At 36.0% G+C, this 23,886-nt stretch overlaps 1 protein-coding gene across 3 annotated transcripts in view; it reads left to right on the top strand.

The window, feature by feature from the left end:
* LOC108710540 (cGMP-specific 3',5'-cyclic phosphodiesterase-like) overlaps window positions 1-23,886 on the top strand; it is a 94,396-nt gene that overhangs the window by 57,705 nt on the left and 12,805 nt on the right. For 2 of the 3 annotated variants that reach the window (XM_041590492.1, XM_041590484.1), the window contains exons 8-16: window positions 2,428-2,536; window positions 3,515-3,599; window positions 6,046-6,221; window positions 7,008-7,067; window positions 10,201-10,347; window positions 10,713-10,838; window positions 12,426-12,520; window positions 22,759-22,846; window positions 23,730-23,830. In XM_041590492.1, coding sequence (XP_041446426.1) covers window positions 2,428-2,536; window positions 3,515-3,599; window positions 6,046-6,221; window positions 7,008-7,067; window positions 10,201-10,347; window positions 10,713-10,838; window positions 12,426-12,520; window positions 22,759-22,846; window positions 23,730-23,830 — 987 coding nt within the window. The remainder of the gene's footprint in view (window positions 1-2,427; window positions 2,537-3,514; window positions 3,600-6,045; window positions 6,222-7,007; window positions 7,068-10,200; window positions 10,348-10,712; window positions 10,839-12,425; window positions 12,521-22,758; window positions 22,847-23,729; window positions 23,831-23,886) is intronic. The other variant, XM_041590488.1, reaches the window with a different exon arrangement.

The raw sequence follows: 23,886 nt of genomic DNA, 5'->3' as shown, positions 1-23,886 counted from the left end.
TAGGACCTCTCACTAACTGTTTGAAACTGAGGTAGTAGCACTCCATGTTATATGCAGATGGGGAGCTTACACCTTTTATTGTGACCACCTGTGCACCAATGTTTCAGGGGGATCAAGCCTGCCTTGTCAGGATACAACAACAACAGAATTAATTGGTTAAAGGAATTGTTCAGTGTAAAAATAAAAACTGGGTAAATGGATAGGCTGTGCAAAATAAATCATGTTTCTAATATAGTTAGTTAGGCAAAAATGTAATGTATAAAGGCTGGAGTGACTGGATGTCTAACATAATAGCCAGAACACTACTTCATTCTTTTCAGCTCTCTTGGGTTACACTGACTGGTTACCCTGGTTACCAGGCAGTAGCCAATGAGAGACTTGAGGGGTGGCCACATGGGTCATATCTGCTGCTTTTGAATCTGAGCTGAATGCTGAGGATCAATTACAAACTCACTGAACAGAAATGTACCATGTGCCCCCCCCCCCTTCAAGTCAATGACTAGCTCAGAGTTATAGAGCTGAAAAGCAGGAAGTAGTGTTCTGGCTATTATGTTACACATTCAGTCACTCCAGCCTTTATACATTACATTTATGGCTAACTAACTATATTAGAAACATTTTATATTTTTCCACAGCCTATCTATTTACACAGTTTTTATTTTTATACTGAACTGTTCCTTTAAAACAAACAGTGGGCTAAGGACTCTTTATGAATGTGTTCCAAGCCTCAATGTGGATACCAAGCCTCATTTTGGAAATAGTGAACTATTTGGTACTCTAGGAATAGGTCTGGACTTTAGCTGTGATTGTTGTATCCTGATGATGGGGGAGTTCCAACCCACAAAATGTTGATGCCCAGTTGTCACAATAAAAGAGGTAAACTCCCCATCTGCAAATACAATGGCATGTTCCATTAAGCTTTTTCTAATGTTGAATTGACGTATGCCGGTTGTAAAAGGAGATCCAGTGCAGTGAAGTGTGAATTAGTGAGAGGTGCAGAAAAAAACATTTTGGATCCAGTTTCAAATAAACCTGTTCTAGACTGGATCTGATATAGCAAGCCACTACATGTTAGACCTGTACATGGTGTGGTTGGGTTATTTGGATGACCTGAAGCTATTTATTGCTGACTTTACCTAAACTCATCCACAAGAGTAACCTGCTTACTAATCAATCCTGTCAGTGCATTTTGCCAAATCTGCGGCATATTACTGGTACAGTATCCAGGTGATGGTCTTGTACACTTTTGCATTCTGAGATGCAGTTAGCACTCTTTATCCAGTGAACTGCTTCCATTGTTTACCCTGCTGCTGCTGAGCTCTTACTAAAATAGCACACTAGTATTATGAGCATTGCATTCTTCAAAAGACAGGAGTGTGAGTTTGTGAAACATCTGATGGGGGTTTCATGGTTTACTAGACTTGATATGAGCTTTGCCACTTTTATTGCATTAAAGGAAAACTATACCCCCAAACAATCTATAAAAAAATATATTGCATAAAACGGCTCATATGTAAATCCTGCTTCATGTAAATAAAACATTTTCATAATAATATACTTTTCTAGTAGTATGTGCCATTGGGTAATCATAAATAGAAAATTGCCATTTTAAAAAACAAGGGCCGCCCTCTGGGATCGTACAATTCACTGTGCACACAAACCTACCAAAAAAACTATACTTGTTAGGGCACATGAGCCAATTAACAGACAGACAGTCAGTTGTGACAAATGTCTTTTGCTTCAATACTTCTTCCTGTTACAGTTGTAGTATTTCTGGTCAGGTGATCTCTGAGGTAGCACACAGACCATCACGAAATGGTGGCTCAAGGAAAGAGATGTAAAAGGACAAGATTTACCTAAATATATAGACCAGTTTCGTAAGATTCTTTAATATACCACTTAATATGATAGAAACTATCTGTATTCATTTTGGGGGTATAGTTTTCCTTTAACATGATCCTGAAAATCACAAAGTATTAAGGTATAGAAGCTGTAGAAGAGCTGGTGGAAGACGGACATCATTTTAAAAGTACTACTGGGATAAGGTGCAAGATCCTTGCTGAGTACTAGTATACTAATTTCAGTGAGCCCAACACTATGGCATTTTTAGAGTGCCAGCTAAAATATATATATATATATATATATATATATAGATAGATAGATATATATATATATATATATATATATATATATATATATATATATATATATATATATATATATATATATATATTTATCTTTACAGAGATCTGCATAAACCTTTTGTTTTGTCTGGCTTTTAGTAATTAAGACAAATTTCTAAATAAAAATTCTACATTTTTATTAGATGCATTATCATTTAATAATCACATGTTCAGTCTGTGTTACTTCTAATAACCATGATCCAAATGCCCTTTATGAAACTATTTTTTTTTTTATCAATTTTAGGGAATATGATGTGGGAAAAATGAATTATATGTATGCACAGTATGTAGCAAATACAATGGAACCAATTAACATTCCAGACATCTGTAAGGACACAAGATTTCCATGGACGGTGAGTAATAAACATGATAAATATATATAACTTGAACTGTAACGCATCCAAGTAAAACACTGACGTGGATTTGAGTACATTTAAGGCTGACAAGAATTCCTGTCTGACTGCTAAAGGATTTCCCAGCATCATTGTATGATGATAAAATAATGATGTTTAGAAAAAGAAAGGGATTGCAAAATATTTATTTAGCATACCGGTAGGTAATTTTAAATCAGAACAAGTTTTATAAAGAAGGATAATTATAAAATAAGGTCACTAAATGGCCCCGTAGATTTTTAAAAGTCCCCCTCCCCTCTCCCCTACCACAATGCCCCCCCTGCCGAGCGTGAACTGGTCCCTTATACCTGCACCCCAAAACTTTGCACCAGGGTTGGCAGCCACCATCTTTGTCAGCATCATGTTCTTTTTCAGGTTCCACAGTTATGGAAGTTGTGTTATCCCACAGATCCCGGAGGAATATTTTATGGGTACACTACATAGAACAGAACAGTCACCAGTGATTTCTATGATCCATAAATGCATTTGTGATAATAACAAAATATTGCATTTTTCCCCTTAGCAGTTCCGCATGTGTGCGGCATGGATATTTTGGTTGAAAGCAAATCAATGATTAATTAATGTTTAGATGTTGATGCAAAATACTTCCAGAAACATTTCTTTATGGTAGAAATATGTATCTGCTAGGGGTTCTACTTGCACACACAGTACAAAGAGCTTGTTGTCTTGCTTTGAACTATAATGGATGCTTTTTCTACTGTTTTTTTACTTACTGTTTCATCCAAAACCTGCACATAATGAAAATGTGCAGGTTTTGGATGAAACAGTAAGTAAAAAAACAGTAGAAAAATTCATTTTACAGTTAGCATAAAATGCTATGAAGGTAAATTCTTAAATAAAAGATAATGATTTTTCTTTGAATTGTCAGAAAAAAAAGAAAGAAATAACAAAAGCTAAATCTATTTTGCTGCTTGTTAGAATGGAAATGAAGAGAAGAATTTCAAGCACATTCAGAGTCTACTTTGCTCCCCAATCAAGAATGCCAAGAAGAATAAAGTAATAGGTATTCATTTTTGACTATATTTTACACTGAAAGATGCCAGATAGATCCTAAATTAGGGGTGCCCAAATTTGGCCCTTGTGATTTAGCAAAAGGCCAGATTTCCAAATAACCTTGAAGCGATCTAAAAAGCTTAAACTGCAGTTTGTGATTACTGATAATTCAAAATGTAATACTGACTCCAGACATATACAAGTGGCCCATATATCGGCCACTGTTAGTGCAGAATCATTAGATACTTGTAGAATTCTATTGTTTCTACCTGTATATCTGATGATTCAGCTCTACACGTGTATATTGAAAGATCTTTTTCAGGAAAGATCGTAATTGTAACATGTATGGCCACGAAAAGACTGAAGGAATTTACCCCAGTGGACAAAACCCACCAAAATGGTTAAGCATGCTAGGCTTAATGGAATACCAGAAAATTCAGGGACTCATTTAGAAAATCTAGCTAGATGGTCTGATCATCTTAACATGAGTAAGCCATTCATTGCCATAGGAGATCCACTTTCTTTGCCCCTAGCAAAATAATAGTAGCTATTTAAATTAATAGCTAAATGAAGAAATGCGTATGAGCTGCCACATGTTACAAGGAAAGTGCTGAGTATTTTCTCAACTTACTGTATTTTTTTCTTGTTTTCAAGATATTTACAGTTTTCACTGCTAATATAATGAATAAAAAAACAACAGTGCCATCTGCTGTTCATTTTGCCGACCAGTCTTTGGGGTATATTTATCAAAGAGTGAAGTTCCTCCACTCTCCATTCATTTCTATGGGATTTTTAAAAGTGTATTTATCAATGGGTGAACGTAAAAGTTCATCCTTTGATAAATACCCCTTTAAAAATCCTTTAGAAATGAATGGAGAGTGGCAGAATTTCATTCTAGCGGACTGTGGCGATCTTAACTTCACTCTTTGATAAATATACCCCTTTGAGTGCAGAAAATTAATTTACTTAGAAGATGAAAGTCTTGTGATGTTGCTCATACAGTTAAGTTAGTGGGAGAGCCAAGTCATCTTGGTAACTTCACCCACAGGGCAGGCTAAGCTGTCATTTGGAAAGAGTGTCAAGCTACAAATGCTGAAGATAAAGTGCATAATAAAATACAATAATTAGGCAGGGGTTTGTTTGGAAGCGGTAGCCACTTTAACAATAGTATTATCCTCTTTCCACAACACACTCCTTTACAAAGCCCATATACAACCAATTTAACCCATATGCTCTCTAACATATTGTCAAGTCTCAAACAGAAACATTAATAGCATGCTTTCTCAGGTAGAGATTTGTGAAAGTATAATAGATTTTGGTTTGGAGAGCTCAGTCGCTCTAAGACTTCAAATCCACTTATGAATCATCAAGACATAGTGGGACATTCACTAAGATTCGTAGTTGCTTCGCCGCACTTCGACAGGCGTATTTTCGCCAGCGCTACGCAAATTCACTAAAATCCGAAGTTGGGCTCAGGGGTAGCGTAAGGTTGCGAAGCTGCGCTAGCGTTGATTCACCAAGCAAAGCGAAGTTACGCTAGCGATGGTTAATTTGCATATGGCGCCAAATTCAAATTTCAATGGAAGTATTCATAGCAGCACTACACAAGCCTGGGAAACCTTCAAAACATCAAATAAAAATGTTATTTTGGCGTACACATGTGCCCACTGTATAATTAAGGTGCCATGAGTTAGGAAATGTAGGGGGGAAGGAGGGGAGCCCCAAAAATTTTTTTTCGATCTTTTTCAGCCTATCACCCATAATAAAGAAAAAACACCAGCGTTTTTTGGGACTTAGAAAAAATTTGAACTTTTTTGAAGCAATCCCTATCTACTCTATTGCACTTCGCCTGGTATGAGGTGGCGAAGGAAGTCTGGCGTAAAAGGTAGCGTTCAGAACAATGTGCGCGTTTGTGAACTTGCGTAGTTACGTCCGTTGCGCAACTTCACCAGGCGTAAGGGTGCGAAGTAACACTAGCGAAGTTACGCCAGTGTCCGTTAGTGAATCGGCAAAGTAACGAAAATGCCCAACGCTAGCGAATTTGCCCCATAGTCTAAATCACAGTCTGCATACAGCTATAAAATTCCACCCTTTAATACTTTTTATGCATTATTCCACAGAGACTTCTCCCTGTATATAATGCTATAGTGCTATAACAACAGGCATAAGATTTTCTACATTTTTAGTATCCCAACCAGTCAGCAACAATCATTTTTGTTCTATAGTTGCTCAGTGGTTAACATTATTGTTCTTCAATGCTGGTGTCCTGAGTTTAATTCAGACCTGGGCACTATCTGCAAGGAGTTTGTATGTTCTGCCTGTTTCTGCATGGGTTTTCTTTATGTGCGTAGATGTAACAAACTTTGCACCTTTTATGAAAGAATATGAGAACTGGTATACATCATACATGTTGCCAAATAACATTTTTCATTGAACAATAAATGTTTTTAATAAAGGAGTCTGTCAACTTGTAAACAAGGTGGATGAAAACTCTGGCAAAATTAAGGCTTTCAACAGAAACGATGAACAATTTCTAGAAGCCTTTGCCATATTCTGTGGCTTGGGAATTCAGAACACCCAGATGTATGAAGTTGTGGAGCGTGCAATGGCCAAACAGATGGTGACATTAGAGGTGAGCCCACAATAATGGGAATGTTTCTTGGCATTCGACTCTTCTGCAGACATGACTTTTAACTTTTAATTCTCAGTCATAATGTGTTCTTCAGTTTGTATAAATATTCCAGACTCCCATCTGTTGTTTACTGAAAGTCTCACGTTTTTATATTTCTAATGTTCTGCTGAATTTTGGTTTCCATGTGATGTTGAAAATTTTGCTCTCTTTGGAGTATACGTGTTAGTAAATAAGTAAATGGATAGGCACATTTCAATAAGATTATTGGTGTAGCAATGAAAGTATGCAAGATCAGCAGCATAGGTTTGTTACAAAAGCTAATATTCAATGCGTCAAGTAGGTTTGTATTGCCATTTGTACTACAGAACATGGGAATTCCTATAGGAAACATTTTTACAAATGCATACATTCAGAGGCCCATTTATTAAACCTCGGTTTTTTTCTGGTTGAGGTTTTTAGGGGGAAAAAATAGAATTTTTAGAGATTTATCATACCCCAAAGCTGCTAAACATCCAAATCCAAAATTACGCCATCTCAAACACTATTGAACACTAAAATAATGGAAGCCATGTCTTGGTCCAACTGACTTGAGGAATGTTGAACATACACCTTGTACTAAGCAACTATCAGACTCTGGTTTAACACTATTGCAACCATTCATTTACTATCTTCCCAATGTCAATCTTTACTACTGATCTTAAAAAGAAATACAGCTTTTAATTTGCTAATGAAAATTCCTAGCTTATTACAAAGTTTTATAATAAACAAAGTTTTGTTTTGGTGTAGATTCTTTCATATCACGCATCTGCTGCTGAGGAAGAAACAATGGAGCTGCAGGTAACAGCGGTAAAAGCATTTTATTTCCTTATATAGAATACTTGAATCGAATGTACCTAAGACATAGTTTTCTGTAAAAGAAAGTATCAATGTACAAGGTGTCTGGGTCATCACGGGACACAGAAAATCATATATTCAAGTTTAATGTTGGAATTCAAGAGATAAATGTTGATTTTACCTTGTAAATTACAGAACCCTATGCCTGGATTCATTGAATATTAAATTAATGCTCCTTTTTAATGTAAATTTACCGATTGAAACAAACTTAATTTTCATACGTAATAAGTGAAATTGAAAAAGGACACAAGTTGCAAGGCCATTTAAAAACCACAAGGAGGGGGAAATCCTTCCTCCTAGCATGATATACTGTATACTGACCTTGGATGAACTTTTGATTAAACCAGTCTTTAAATTTACTTAGCATGCATTTGCATATATTGTAAATAATTAATTGAAGGAATATTGTCGTGGGAAAACATGTTTTTTCAAAACGGATCAGTTAATACTGTAGTTCTGCTCCTGCAGACTCCTGCACTCTTTTTTTAAAAGAGCAAACTGATTTTTTTTATATTTAATATTGAAATCTGACATGGGGCTAGACATATTGTCAGTTTCCCAGGAGCCCCCAGTCATGTGAATTGTGCTTTCATAAACTTCAGTCACTCTTTACTTGCTGTACTGCAAATTTGAATGAGATAACCCCCTCCCTTTCCTTTCCCCCCCAGCAGCCTAACAACAGAACAATGGGAAGGTAGCCAGATAGCAGCTCGCTAACGCAAGATAACAGCTCCCTCGCAGATCTAAGAACAACACTCAATAGTAAAAATCCATGTCCCACTGCGATTCCTTCAGTTGCATTTAGTAGGAGAAACAATATCAGAAAGCAGTGCCATAGTGCAGCACTTGCTCTTTCTGAAAGCACATGACCAGGCAAAATTATCTGAGATGGCTGCCTACACACCAATATTACAACTAAAAAAAAAACACTTAGGGGCAGATTTACTAAGCTCGAGTGAATAGTTCGAATGCAAAAATCTTCAAATTTCAAAGTATTTTTTTGGGTACTTTGACCATCGAATTGGTCAAATTCTATTTAATTCAATCGGATTTAATGATTCGAACGATTCGAAGTAAAAATCATTCCACCATTCGATAATCGAAGTACTGTCTCTTTAAAAAATCCTTTGACTCAATACTTCGCCGAGTTGAATGTTAGCCTATGGGGACATTGTAGATAGGTTTTGGGCACTTTTTATGATCGAATAAAAATCATTCGATCGATCGCTTAAAATTGCTCGCACCGTTCGATTCAAAGGATTCCATCGTTCTTTTTATTTGATCGTTCGATCGAACCTTTTGTGCTAAAATCCTTTGAATTTGATATTCGAATTCGAAGGATTTTACTTCGGGGGTTGAATTTTTAACCCTCGAAATTCGACCCTTGATAAATCTGCCCCTTATTGTTTCAGGAATTACATTTTATATGGTAGGGTGAATTATTTGCAGTGTAAACAGTGTAATTCTTGAGTAGCTCTCCATCTGTTATTTATAAAAAAATTATTCAATTTGGTCACAGTTCACTCTTGGTCTGCTAGTTGCATTGATCAGTTATTTAGGTAAATGTGAATTTTGTAAAATTTGAATGGTCACTTGATAAAGTTTACTAACTACTTCCTCATAAAAGATAATAATAATGCTTTGGTATAAACAATCCTTCATAAACCATGCTGACTAGCACGTCTTACGGAGAGGCCCATTTTTCAACATTCTAATTTTAGTGGTTTTAGGGTTTCTTAAAAAAAAAATGTATGAAATCACAAATGCCTTGTCATTTATTAGTTTGAACGAAAAAAGCTGAATTTTGAGCTGCAAATATGGAAACCTCTAAAAATACAAGTGTTTAGGACACATACTACGAAATTCCGAAATTCTGTCTGTATAAAAAAAAAATAGAGTTTTGTATTAGAGTTTTTTGTGCTTTTTACAATTTATAAATCTTGATTTTTTTTGAGCTTTAGAGAAATAAAAAACATGAATTTTTGTAGGAAAAATAAATTTGTGAAAAAAAATAGAAATTTGAAAGTAAGTAAATAGGCCACTATGTGTTAACTTACTATACTTATACAATTTTTAATATTCTTACCGCTTCATTTTTAAGTTAAATTGTAGGTATTAGTTCTAAACAATGTCTTTCTACTAAACTTTACATAAAGACTTTTCTAACATCAATAACTACCTTGTGAATTGAATGTGTTTACAATGTTAATGATTCCCTTTTGCCATTTATCTCTATTTCTGCTTGATTTTTCAGCAGTAAGGTTTTGTTTGTCTCTTCGCTAGCTGTATATTGAGGGAGGAATATCTATAATAGCAAACAAAACCAACAAGAATGTCAGAAACTATTGACAGATGTGCATGTTGTAAACAGGAATGAGAAATGACTTAATAACGATAAGGGACATTTTAAAAGCAAAAAAGGTCATTTAGTGAGTCCAGTAAAAAGGCAGAATACAAAAATACATTTTGATATATCTTTCTCAACAAACTCCACTATTTGGTATTTTCTAAAATTGATATTACACAATATCTATTATAAACTTTAATGCAATAGGTTATAAAGTCCAAGCATATTTGCTGCCTATTATCTCTGCCTAGAAACACTATAATGAGAAAATATTAACTTATTTTATATTCATAAATAGAGACATTGCATAAGCAAAATGGGTTTCCCCATATGTATTGACCAATGATTACTGTATGAATAATATGCCATAATTTGATTTTATAATGTAATGAACTAGGATGACACTATTGTATTTTATTGGATTGTGTCCAATGTGTCCAATGTTTGTTGGGAACAAAATTGTAGCTATTTGCCCTACTAGATTTCAATGATAAAATCCCAGTGATGACATTTACTAAAAAGTGGCCTAAACTAATTGGTTCTCTGTAATACATTTCCTCTTACCAGAGCCAGTAAAAATATGCTTAGATGGTATATAATTCTAAATTGTGATAGGCCAGTTTAATATGAGTCTCACATGCCACAAAGTATTTTATTATGCATACAGAGGCATATCCAAAAGCTTACATGTGAGTTTTCCAATAGCTTTGGCTAATTAACGTGTCTTGTTTCTTAAAGGGAGCCATTGTGCCATCTGCACAATCGCTTAAACTGACGGAATTCTACTTCAGCGATTTTGAGCTTTCTGACATGGAAACCACATTAGCCACAAGTCGAATGTTCACAGACCTCAACCTTGTGCAGACCTTCCAAATGAAATATGAGGTAGGGACACTGTAAAAAAAAATATGCTCCTGAATGGAGCTTAGCTTTGGGGACTTAAAACAGTTTGTGACTGCAAATGTTCTGTTTATGCCAGCCAACCCTACACAACAGTAATGTTATTGAAGGCACACAACACACACAGGAGCAACCATGAAAGGTCCTGTCTGTTCTGGTCACATCAGTTGAGAAGTGCTGTAGTTGAACATTCCAGTTACGCATAGACACATTCTGTCACTTACGTAATCATTGTATTTTATGTCTCCTATTTCTATTTCTGCATTTTGCTGACTCTTTTCCACCATTCATAAATCAGATTTACTACACCGGTAATAAAAGTGCAATTGTTTTTATGTTTTCTCCAAAAGACCCTTTGCCGGTGGATCCTGAGTGTGAAGAAGAACTATAGAAAAAATGTTGCATATCACAACTGGAGGCATGCCTTTAATACAGCCCAGTGTATGTTTGCAGCCCTGAAAACTGGCAAGATTCAGGTAGATCCAAGGGAATACTAAGTTAGTTGTTCTTGTTATCATTTTTGTATATTTTCAAATACAAGTATCTATGGACGCGCACTTCAAGAGTCATATAAACTGTCTATACACAGGAACTAGTTTACATATTGTTGCAAAATATAAGAATTTTAGATGTCATTAAAGCCATGGCCATACAAAGGCACAAGGCGGTAATCCTAGTGCTTTGATATAGGGCATAAAACTGCAGTAGAGGACAGATTTTTTCTTATTATTATGTTTTTTAATGAGCATTAGATGCAATGACTTTAGTAAGCACATATAATCAATGCACTAAACACCATTTATAAGGCCATATTCTAGAATAGGCATGGTTTTTGTGTATTAAAATACACTTAGGGGCCGATTCATCAAGGGTCGAATATTGAGGATTAATTAACCCCCGATATTCGACTAGGAACTAAAATCCTTCGACTTCGAATATCGAAGTCGAAGGATTTAGCGCAAATGCTACGATTGAACGATCGAAGGATTATTCCTTCGATCGAACGATTAAATCCTTCGAATCGAACGATTCGAAGGATTTTAATCCAACGATCGAAGGAATATCCTTCGATCAAAAAAACTTAGGCAAGCCTATGGGGACCTTCCCCATAGGCTAACATTGACTTCGGTAGCTTTTAGCTGCCGAAGTAGGGGGTCGAAGTTTTTTTTAAAGAGGCAGTACTTCGACTATCGAATGGTCGAATAGTCGAACGATTTTTAGTTTGAATCCTTCGATTCGAAGTCGTAGTCGTAGTCGAAGGTCGAAGTAGCCCATTCGATGGTCGAAGTAGCCCAGAAAACACTTCGAAATTCGAAGTTTTTTTACTTCGAATCCTTCACTCGAGCTTGATGAATCAGCCCCTTAAAGATTGAGGGATTTCTGGGTAAGGAAAAACCTGAGAAATGGGGTCTTTTGTTCAGTCTTGGGCACTATCTGCAAAGCATTTGTATGTTCTCTCTGGCTCTGAGTAGTTTTTTTTTCTAGGTAAACCTACTTCTTCCCACTCAACAAAAACATAAAGGCAGATGAATTGGCTCCTAACAAAACTGACCATAGCGAGTGCCAATATTGAAGGAACCCTTAGATTGTAAGATTCAGAACTGATTTGAATGATGTATAATCTCTAGAAAGCAATGCATCAGTTTGTCAGTACTATATAAATACCAGGGAATAAAAAAATAAAACAAATTCTCACTGTAGAAACATAGGACTTACTTACCTGAACGTATACAGTCTCTTTCTCAATCTAATATAAAATATTAATAAATAAATATATATATATATTTGGAATGGGGGCTTGTGTACTTCTGCTTGAATAAGTGAAACTGAACTGTCTAAAACAAATTTCAAAACAGTTGAGCCTTGTAGCCAAGTATCATGGACAATTAAGTTTCAGACATGGAGCTTTTGCATGCTGTTTTAATAATCAATAATTGCCTAATATAATGTCCCCATAGGTGCAATTTTACATGTAAATATATATAACAATTCTTAATTCAAAGAGGGAGGGGGGAGAAACAACCATTCATTAACATATTGTTATTGTAATTTTTCTTTTTAAGAGCAAGCTGAGTGATGTAGAAATCCTTGCACTGATGATAGCCACCCTGAGCCATGACTTGGACCACAGAGGGGTTAACAACTCTTTTATACAGAGGTAAGTTAAAATCCAACGAAAACTGAGATAAAGTTACTATTATCAAAGATCAGAAATCATTCTAAAGAGAACAGTAATTTTAACTCCTACATATGCAGTGGCTGTTCACTAATCACTTTGAATGCTACTTAAATGTCTGTAGAGACGAGTTGGTTCTCTGTTTCATCTGCATGTCTTGTGTTGATCAGGGCTGCAAAGTAGCAAGTATTTCTCTAGGCTGTGATTATTTTTCCTTGTTGAATAAAGCAAAAATATAGTTATGGGTGCAAATACTGTATCTGTGGTTAAATGGATGCTGCAGTCAGTCTTTTGCCAGGATGGAATGATTATTCTAAAGCCAAGAGGAGAATGACACAAGTGAATGCCCTCCCTTGTTATTCTAAAATAAAATGTATCAATGGGTCAAATAGGTACACAGCTTTTTTTGTATTAATTATTATTTGTAACCGTACAATTTCATATAAAATAAATGTCAAAACTATATGTATATTTCATTCTTTGTGCTAGCACTCTCCTGTTTGTTGGATATTTTTCAGTAGCAATTCCTGTAGCTGTTGGCTGCACTACACAGCTTGCCTGTATCCCTGTGCAAATGTATTGGCTTTGCAACACCAGGGGAATGCTCATCCTTGCTCCATCCTCAGCTCTCTGACCTTTTAATGGGTTTTTCAGATTTGAAGACATTGCATAATAATATAAATATGTAATATTTCATGTATTTCTTTCTGCTGCAACTAATCTTATAGCGTTTGACTTCACTACATTATTCTGTGATGACAACTGGTACAATATCATTACTTAAATGGTTTATAATATAAAAAGCAACACGCATTGTGGTTTGTAACTAAATCTACTAAATGGTGCCAAAAGTGCACTGTAATATTAAGGCAATTAAATCATTCTGTTGTCATTGTCCTCCTAAATGCAGTTACTGAAATCCACATCATGGCATGTGTGGTGGAAAGACCCAGAAGGAACTTGGGCAGGAAACCAAACTGCCACAATGAACTATAATCTTAATATGCGACCAGTCCTCTGCGGTTGGAAAGTTATGTTAGCATTAGGAACTGAAAGCGCAATAACAAGGAATATTTTTGCGTTACTAATAAACACTCTAAGTGCTATGGTGATGGCTTTTTTTTTAATATTTGTAAAATGGAATAAGGTCGGATTTCTTGCATAACTAAAAGCAAATATTTTTCTGTTCTGCTCCATTAGTCCTGTCTGTCTCTCCCAAGTCATTTCACTTTATATTTAAGCCGTACAAAATAGACAACCATTAAATTCTAGCATTTGCACTGGCAGAGCCTTGTTTTTTTTTATGTTTCACGTCAACATTTTATTCTCCGTCCCTTTTTTTTTTTTTCTACCTGGACACATACAGCACTTCTGTGTACATTTTCTACAAAGAAGAATTATTGGTTTTCCTTCATTTATATGTATGTTTAGCCAGGGAAACAAGTGAAGTATGTTTCATGTAGAGATATATTTAACTTATATTATACTGCTTTCCTGTTGTGGGTGGCATTAAAGTTAACTGCTAAATTGTTCTGCTAGCCTATTTGCTGATTGTAGTTGTTGCTTTATCCAGCTTCCAAGATGGTTACACACTGAACAAAAATGCTACTAAAAAGGCACAAATTACCCATCTGAGGGTCAGTTAATTAAATGGAGCATCCACAGAGCCACTGCTCAACAAATAATCTAGTTTCTCCCCAAATCACTAAATTTCCAGCCAGACAGTAAAGGTTTAATAAAAGCCCTTTGGATACTAGTCACCCTATTTCTTGGCTCATGTGATACTGTTATTCTCTGGACACTGTTTTCAAAAATTACATTTTGCTAAATCTACAGGAATGTTAAATGGTTTCTCCCCAAATCACTGAATTTTCAGGCGAGACAGTAAAGGTTTACTGAAAGCCCTTTGGTCACTAGTCACCCTATTTCTTGTCTCATATGATACTGTTATTCTCTGGACACCATTTTCAAAAATTAAATTTTTGCTAAATCTACAGGACATCTACATGTTAAATGGTTTTATGCTTGACTTTTTTCATATAAAACTTTTTTTTGCTTTGTATTCTGCTAATTCTATTGTATATTGACTTTGGTAGCTATGCATTATTTAATAGTCGGAAGTCCACATGGCTGATTTCTGTAAATCACTATCCAAGCCAGAGGGACATGCCCCCCTATGAGTAAGTGCCGGAGGGTACGAAACGCATAAGGTGGACCAAGTGGGGTCAGTATGTACCAAAAACTTTTTATTGTGATTATTAATAAATAACTTATTTTTACTACAAAAAAGCCTTGGGACATATATCTTTTTGATATAATTTGTGCTTTGTTAGCTATGCAACTGTGAACCTAAACTGTGAGGATCTAAGGATCCTGTATTCTGTACCCTGGAATTTGCCATCAAGGTAATAACATCCCTATAAGGGATTCCTTGGACAATCATTTCCCTCCCCTTAAAAAGTGAGCCATTCTCAGAATTAAATATTAAAAAAAAAAATACCCCCAGCCCATTCCTCCTTGTGCAGGAGTAGGTTGAATCAGAAAAATACTTGCAGAACTTTTCAGTGAAGGAGTTTCTGTTTTATTAACCTGAAGAACATGGAATTATGGAGTAGAGAATTAAATTGGTTTCCCGGTGAGATTATATATTGTTTTTGCTCATGTGCAAATAAAAAGGAAATGTGTGATTACTGTAGCTGATGGGAATTACATAGCAAAGGAGCTGGTGGTTAGTTCTCCATGCAAAGAAATTGGGTAATGAGATAGTCAAGATCTTGTTGTGGATGTGAGTGGGCTATACTGTCAGGAAAGCTTGGCAGAATATATATATATATATAAAATGAACATGCTGTATGTTTGGAATATAAAAACCCTTAGGGCAACACATCTGTAATCCAGGTGAGCTCTGTTTGTAAGCCCTATTTCTCCATGTGGCAGATTTGCAATGTAAATATGGAGAGAATCTTCTGTACATGCTGTAATCTTTATCCTCATACTGTGATGTTTTGTTTTGGGGGGAAATAAATAAAATGGAAACCCTGCGTATATAGAGGATGTAGCTTACTTTTTAAACTAGGATTTGCTACAGTCTAAGTTTGTATCAGATTGTTGTTTCATTTGGCTTGCCAAATAAAATCTTCCCTGTGCAAATGTGTAATTACAAAAGCCAGGAAATTTGCTTAAAATCCCAGTTTGGAACTACGCTAAAAACAAATTAAGGACCCCCCTAATATGCTAATTTCACATTTAACGAAGAAAAGTTCTGCTGTTCCATATTTCACACAGAAAGCAGCGGCTGAATAGAGTAAATATCTAGAGCAATCGTGCGCAGCTCTGATCGTTCAAGGACAGAGCGGGCTTGTATATAAACAGATGTATTAATAAACGGGTCATTTCATTGACCGAGTTATTGATGTTCCTAAATACTGGCTGTTGAGTATACAGTAATTCGTTATGTGTTTTTCTGCGTAGACTCTATATGACAGTAAAGTAAATTGCTTAGTCAACTGCCTGAGCTTTACAAGAGTTACTTTATAAGTATCATTTTGCATAAAAGAGTTTAGAAGCCATAAGTGTGTAATGTGGTTGTTGATTTTCTGGTGCAAAGATTCATGGTGCCTGAATGTGCCCTAAAAAGTCGACTCTACATGAGAATAATTTTCAAACAATTTCTATGATTAATACATAGGTATTTTTTACAATATTAAAATAAAATACACATTGATACACATAGTAAATTAGAATATTGTAGATAATCTTATAAAAGGTATGCTGTCCTGATGTCATCATAAAGTTTAAATCAAAGCTGCAACATCCTTCATGGAACTTATCTGCAAAAATAGAGACAGTACTTACAATGAAACCTCAAAGACATCATCCAATATTTATCGTACGAAAGATCTTTCGTATGATAATCTTGGCATGTGTGGTGGGAGAAAAGGCAACCAATATCGCTAAAAAGCCTTGGATTCGTTGATCAGACAGGACTAAAAATTTTGATCGGGCATCTTCAAACATCGTAAAGTTAATGCTGAATTGTCAAACAGAGCTAAAGAGTTCTTTGTTTTTTCCTGCATATCTGACGATTCAGCTCTTAAAATTAGTAGAGTGGACGAAAGATATTTCGTACGACCAATGGTCGTGGGAAAGATCGTAATTGTAGCATGTATGGTCACCTATAGCCATTAGGCTGGCTATGTAGCCTCCTGTTCTGCACTGACTCATTGCCCAACATAGGTCTATTCTGAGATAGTTCCTGGGTGTGCTTTGATCTGTTCCTGACTGCCTATCCTTGACATTTGCTGATTCGCTGTCTGAACTGACCTTGCCTGATTACTGCCTATTCTTCGGGATCCTGATTCTGTACTACATTGTCTGTTATGATCCTGGACTGTTCCACGACTACTCATACGGTGTTCCCATTCTACCTGTCACATGTTGCTTGCCCAGAACCCTCCCTTGGTTCTCTCACTTTAAGACCTGGCAGCGTCCAAGTAACGAAGGGCTCCTCTTGACGTGAAATGCGGCTGTTATAGACAGAAGTGTGAGCAGTGACCAGAACCTTGGGGTTTGCTGTGGTTTTGGGATACCGAACATGAGAGATATATTCTGCAGATCTAGGTTACAAAAGAACACTAAAGGGCACATTTACTAAGCTCGAGTGAAGGATTCGAAGTAAAAAAACTTTGAATTTCAAAGGTTTTTTTGGGTACTTCGACTATCAAATAGGCTACTTCGACCTTCGACTACGACTTCGACTAGAATGATTCTAACTAAAAATTGTTTGACTATTCGACCATTCGATAGTCGAAGTACTGTCTCTTTAAAAAAACTTCGACTACATACTTCGCCACTTACCGAGCTACAATGTTAGCCTATGGGGACCTTCCCCATAAGTTTTCTAAGCTTTTTCTGATCGAAGAAAAATCGTTTGATTCGAAGGATTTAATCGTTCGTTTCGAAGGATTTAATCGTTCGATCGAACGATTTTTACTTCGATCGATCAAAGTATTTGCAGTAAATCCTTCGACTTCGATATTCAAAGTTGAAGGATTTTACTTTGAGGGTCGAATTCGAGGGTTAATTAACCCTCGATATTCGACCCTTAGTAAATGTGCCCCTAAGAATGTTTTGATCCTAAAATTCAACACGTTAACCAGGTATGTACGTAGCATGAGCCAAGCTGGTTTTTTAGTGGAGGGTGGGAATGTGTTTCCCATTTGTGTAAAATAGATCACTAGATTCTAAATTAGTGACAAAGCAGTAAAGAGTAAAATTCTATTTTTTTTTTAAATTTCTTGGTAGTTAAAGGAACAGTAACACCGAAAAAAGAAAGTATTTTAAAGTAATCAAAACATAATATACTGTTGTCCTGCACTGTAACAACTGGTGTGTTTGTTTCAGAAAGACTTGGGAGCAGCCATTCAAAGCGGAAAAGGAGAAAAGGCACAGGTGACATAGAAGATAACAGATAATCTCTGTAGTATACAATGGGATTCTACAGGGCTTCTTTGTTATCTGCTGTGTATACTGTACAGGAATGGCTGAGCCAATGCCTACAAAGCAGCTTGTTTATATAAACTAGAGTAGTGTTTCTAAAGCAAACACGCCAGTTGTACCAGTGCAGTGCAACAGTAAATTATATTGCCATTCCTTTAAAACAGTTTCATTTTTAGATATTACAGTTCTTTTAAGTATCAGATTAGGTTCAGCAGAATGTCAGGAGTGTAAGTCAGTATGGTCCATTAGTGCAGGTCTAACAGGAATTCATGTTGTCTTAACACCACCAAACAGCATCAGCTCTTAAAGCTGAAATATGATTTTCACAGGGAGACATTATTTTTCTTACCATGATATATTTGGTGTGAAGCAAATTCCACATTTCAAATATGTCAAAAAATCAAAAGTGTCATCTTAGTTTAAAATGTAAAGCTATAAGTTACAGTCCCTTTTACAAGTGAAGTTTGTGTATTATAGTGACCTCTGCTGGTCCATGTACCATATATTAAAGGCCATGTGCAACTGTGAAAATAGCAGAAAAAGTATAAAAAATAGATAAAAACTGCATTAAATTGTTTCTAAATGGCACAGGGTGACTTTGTTTGGTCCATTAAGGATATTAATATGGGGATACAGGATTGTTCAGACAGAACTTTACACCATGCTCATTTTGGACACACTTCCTTAAAGGGGTGGTTCACATTCAAGGTGACTTTTATTATGTTATAGATTGCAAACTTTTCAATAAAAGAAACTGTTTTGTGCAGAAACACGTTATTCAGTGTAAACCATTGAAAACATTACTTGGATAAAATGTCAATGGGGACAATAGAAAATGTACGCCCCTAGAGAATGAATAAACATATCTGCGAATAACTAAAGGTTGGCTCTTTTCAGCTTTTAAATGGGGTCACTGACCCCATCTAAAAAGCAAATGTGCTGTAAGGCTACAGATTCTGTGTAATTGCTGCTTTTTATTACTCATCTTTCTATTCAAGTCCTCTCCTATTCATATTACAGACTCCTATTCAAATCAATGCATGGTTCCTAGGGTAATTTGGACTGGAGAGCTGCTGAATAAAAACATAAATAGCTCAAAAACCACAAATAATAAAAAATAAAAAACAGCCCATGTTCCACAGACATGCCCTCATAGCTTCCATTGTTCATTAGCTAAACTACCTATACTTAGCATTGGAGAGCTCTGTATATAATACATGGCAGTAGACAGAACGCATCTTATATTTAGCAATGTAAAAAGCCCTGCTTGGTACACTTTAGAAATATTATACTTAATCACAGACAATTTAAACTAAATAGAATGGTGCCACTGCTTGTGGTAGAAGACATGATTAGTAGGGACACCGCTAGCAAACCAAAATATTTTGTTAAAGATACAGTATCTGTGATTGATACTAACCCATGGGGATCACTATTGTTATATCATTAACTGCTACCAAGATTATAGAGAGGGCAACTGAATATGGAGAATTAACTATTTATTTTAGTTTTCGTTTAACTAATGTCAATAGAAGTTATATAAGAGCAGTGTGCTCATGTAATGTGTCTTTGTTTCTGAATGTGGATGTCATTTTCCTGGCTTGCTGATCACTATATATCCCCACTGTTCAACACTGCAGCAGAATACTCTCCAACCCTTGCTTCGGTTTTTATATACTGTATATGCCCCAGACTCAATAGAAATTACTACAAAGGGTAAAAAGCTGGCATGGAAAAAAAAACTCTCTCTCCTGACAGCTTCTCACATAGCATTGCTGTAGCTATCCTGTAGCTATGCACTGTTCTTGCTTTCTTTCTCTTTTACACAGAGAGGTTAAGGATAGCAGGTGAGTATGTTTCCCCGGTACAGGTTTCCACTAGGACCAAGGTCTTGTCCCCAGGAAATGGGGACAGCTAGAAACTTTACATTTTTAGGGCAATACCACCTAATGTAGCTAACATGGAAGGAAAAAAATTAAGGTGCAATATCACCCGAGCATTTAAAGGGCATGTAAACTCAAAAAAATAAAATCCAATTTTTACTTTTTTGAATGAAAAAGAAACCTATCTCAATTATACTTTAATTAAAATACGTGTACCGTTTTTGTAAGAAACCTGACTGTATGCAGTGAAATTCTTCCTTCATTTACTGCTGTGGATAGGAATTGTCAGACAATCCCTAACTGCTCTGCAGCAAAACAATCATACTTACTTCCCAGCCATGCAGAACTCAAGCAGCTTTGTTTGTTTCCATGTAGAGCAGTCGGCGACTGTGTAGAGATTTGTATTAGATCATATTTTTGCCTTTACATCCCTTTACTGTTTCCAACTCCAGCTGCAGGGACAAAGATCATGGAGCCAGATTTAAACAGATAATTTGGGATTCTGTTTGGAGGATTATTTTGCTGCAGCCACTGGTTCTGCAGAGTTGGAGAAAGTTTGTATTTAACAATATAAAAAATTCACATTAGATTACATGACAACACAGGACCCAATGCAGTCTGCATATTCTGATTATTAATCAGTCTTGCTGTATCAGCTTCTGGCAGATATTATTTGACTCCTACTGTTTTGATAATTTATGATGATCTCTAAGCAGCCCAGACCACACTGAGCATGTGCATAGTCTTGCAAAAATGTTTAACAAAATTACAAGATTGTGACCCCCTGTTGCCAATTTTAAAAGCATAAATCATTTGTTTGATTAGGCTTGTGGTGCAATAAGTTCATGTTTATGTTTAGTAAATAAAATACAGCATTATTTACCCACACCGATATGGGACTTAGCCTCTAAATGCAAATAAACAATACTAGATAGCCAGGGCCATACAGGTAGAGTTAAAAAGCAATATTTATTATCACCATGCCAAAAATACTAAAACCATTTAAAATAAGCAGCGCTGCTTGGGGGGTGGGGATCCCATTATCCCTATTTTGCATATATTATATACAATACAGTAAAAGAAGGACGTGAGTATGGAGCGTTGAGCATTCGGTGTGGGAGGTGATCCATTACGGTCAGTATCTTTTCTATTCTGCACAGCGGCCTGCTACAGAGCGGTGGGACGAATATGATTACATAGCGATTGCTATACCACCAAAACACCGGGATCCGGATGTCCATTGGATATGCATAGGGGATATTTCCCCCTCTAGTGCCTATGTCCTTACCATTTAGACTGAATCACTCTGGGCACCAAAGAGTTAATCCCACACCGGCTCCGCCCTCACATGCCGTTTTACATCCTGATATCTTATTATTCATAATCAGAACTGGATTAATCACCTTTTCTACCATCAAATTGAGTACCCTATTGGCGACTTATATCACAGCCGTGATGACTCATCGCTCTCCTCATCCCACGAATACTTAATTACGGATTTATCCAGATTGATGCTCTTGATTAAGAGTTGGTTGCAACTGAAATATATTGGAGGCTTCTTTTTGCGTGCACGCAGCCTCTTTTACTGTATTGTATATAATATATGCAAAATAGGGATAATGGGATCCCCACCCCCCAAGCAGCGCTGCTTATTTTAAATGGTTTTAGTATTTTTGGCATGGTGATAATAAATATTGCTTTTTAACTCTACCTGTATGGCCCTGGCTATCTAGTATTGTTTATTTGCATATAGAGGCTAAGTCCCATATCGGTGTGGGTAAATATGTCAATATAAAGCAAATGTGTCTCTAATGCAGGCTATAAATCGGCTACTACTAATTGTATGCACCTTGCTTGGTTTAAACGGATATTTAAAATACAGCATTTCTAGCCTTATTCTATTTTAGACTTTACTTCCCCTTTAAGGGATATGCAAATAACTTTGCGAAACTGTGGTGAAAAGTAGCCGGCAAAAAAAATCTGCCGCGTCAAAATAGTTGCACGCATATAAAAATTGTTGCACGTGTCAAACTTATTTTGACTCCCATTGACTTCAATGCATTTCGCAAATTTTTCACCGTTTCGGGATAAATCCACCCATCACTATTTATTGTTCATTTTTTATAGTTTTTACATTATTTGCCTTTTTCTTCTGACTCTTTGCAGCTTTCAAATGGGGTGTCACTGACCCCATCTAAAGAACAAATGCTTTGTAAGGCTATAAATTTATTGTTATTGTTACTTCTTTTCTATTCATATTTCTATTCAGGCCCTCTACTATTCATATTCCAGTCTCTTATTCAAATCAATGCATGGTTGCTAGGATAATTTTAATCCTAGCAAACAGCTAAAATTGCAAACTGGAGAGCAGCTGAATAAAAAGCTAAATAACTCAAAAACCACAAAAAATGAAAACCAATTGCAAATTGTCTTAGTATATCACTCTCTACACCATACCAAGAGTTAATTTAAAAGTGAACAACCACTTTAACTGTTTGTGAACAAATAAGTGACACTTTTACATAATGAAATAAAGTGTAACACTCGGCAGTTTTCTAAAATACATTCAACATCCTCAGTGTTTTTCATTCCAATTGAAAGCACTACTTGACCAGTTCTGCTCGCTGTTTCTGTCTCGTAATACAAAGTAGCGGAAGCAGGCTCTCCTCCAGTTCCCATCTGCTACATTGGTCAGAACCAGCTGTTCAAATTATGTTTTCAATAGCAATTCCATTTACAAGTAATTCTGTATATTGGAGTGTACACAATGTAGACTCTACTTCATTTTTGTATTTATTTTATTGAAATTAAAAACAAATAATTCTTGTTTTCCACCAGAAGTGAACATCCTCTAGCACAGCTGTATTGTCATTCCATCATGGAGAACCACCATTTTGACCAGTGCCTCATGATACTTAATAGTCAGGTAAGCATGCTTTCAGTTTGGTATAGCTAAGTATTATAAACACAAAGGTTTAGTGTCGTAGCTCTGCTTTATAGCCGGTGAAGCAAGTTACAGACTATAGTACACTAAATCAAGGGATAATATCATCATAACTTTGTTATATGCAAAGGGAGAAATGATCAAATGTGGGGTCCAAAGCCTTATTTGAAGATCAGGATTCTCATTAATCAAGGGAGCATAACAGGCAAAGTTAGGTCACTTATAGCTCCTGAAATCAAGAAAGTAAACCTGTAAAAATGGCACTAAGCTCAAGAAACATGGCCAAAGGCTTGGCGTTCAAGTAAATTAGCCCCCAAATATTTTTAAGTCAAACAGAAGCTGTTAGGACCCTGTAGCAACTTTTATAGATTTATATGAAGGAATATGAGTCTGTGCAACCCTTTGTAAGCAAGATTTCTTCCTGTTCTTCTGGTACCAAAGGTAGGGGATTATTTACTAAAATCTTGAGTGAAAACCCGAATCGTACAATTTTTTCGGACTTTTTTTCCTCTCTTTATGATATCTTCAAATTGGGAAAGGTACACCTCCCATTTACTTATACATGACCTCGACAGGTCTGAGATGGTGGATTTTTTTATTCCATTTTTTGCAGCATCGGGGTATAATAAATCTCGGAAAAATTCTCTGATTTCTTTTTCACTAAGTTTTTGCCCCAAAAAGCCAGAACAGATAAGTTCAAGGTTTAGTAAATAATCCCCATAGTGTGGGTATTTTAGGCATAGCCATTTCTGTGAATAAGATAATCTTGTACAGTATGTGGCACTATGTAAGGACATATGCATCATCAATAAATCTTAATGCTATTGTTGCATGTCAGTATGTTACGGGATATTTTTATCTTTAGGGTAACCAGATTCTAAGTGGCCTTTCTGTTCAAGACTACAAGACTGTTCTGAAGATGATTAAAAAAGCCATCCTTGCTACTGACTTGGCACTATACATTAAGTAAGCTATGCCTGCTGATTTACTTTTTCTTCTTAAAAAGAAATACATTAAAAGTT

Source organism: Xenopus laevis, chromosome 1L, assembly GCF_017654675.1.
Source record: "Xenopus laevis strain J_2021 chromosome 1L, Xenopus_laevis_v10.1, whole genome shotgun sequence".
Lineage (NCBI taxonomy): Eukaryota > Metazoa > Chordata > Amphibia > Anura > Pipidae > Xenopus > Xenopus laevis.
This window is presented reverse-complemented; position numbering and strand designations above follow the sequence as displayed.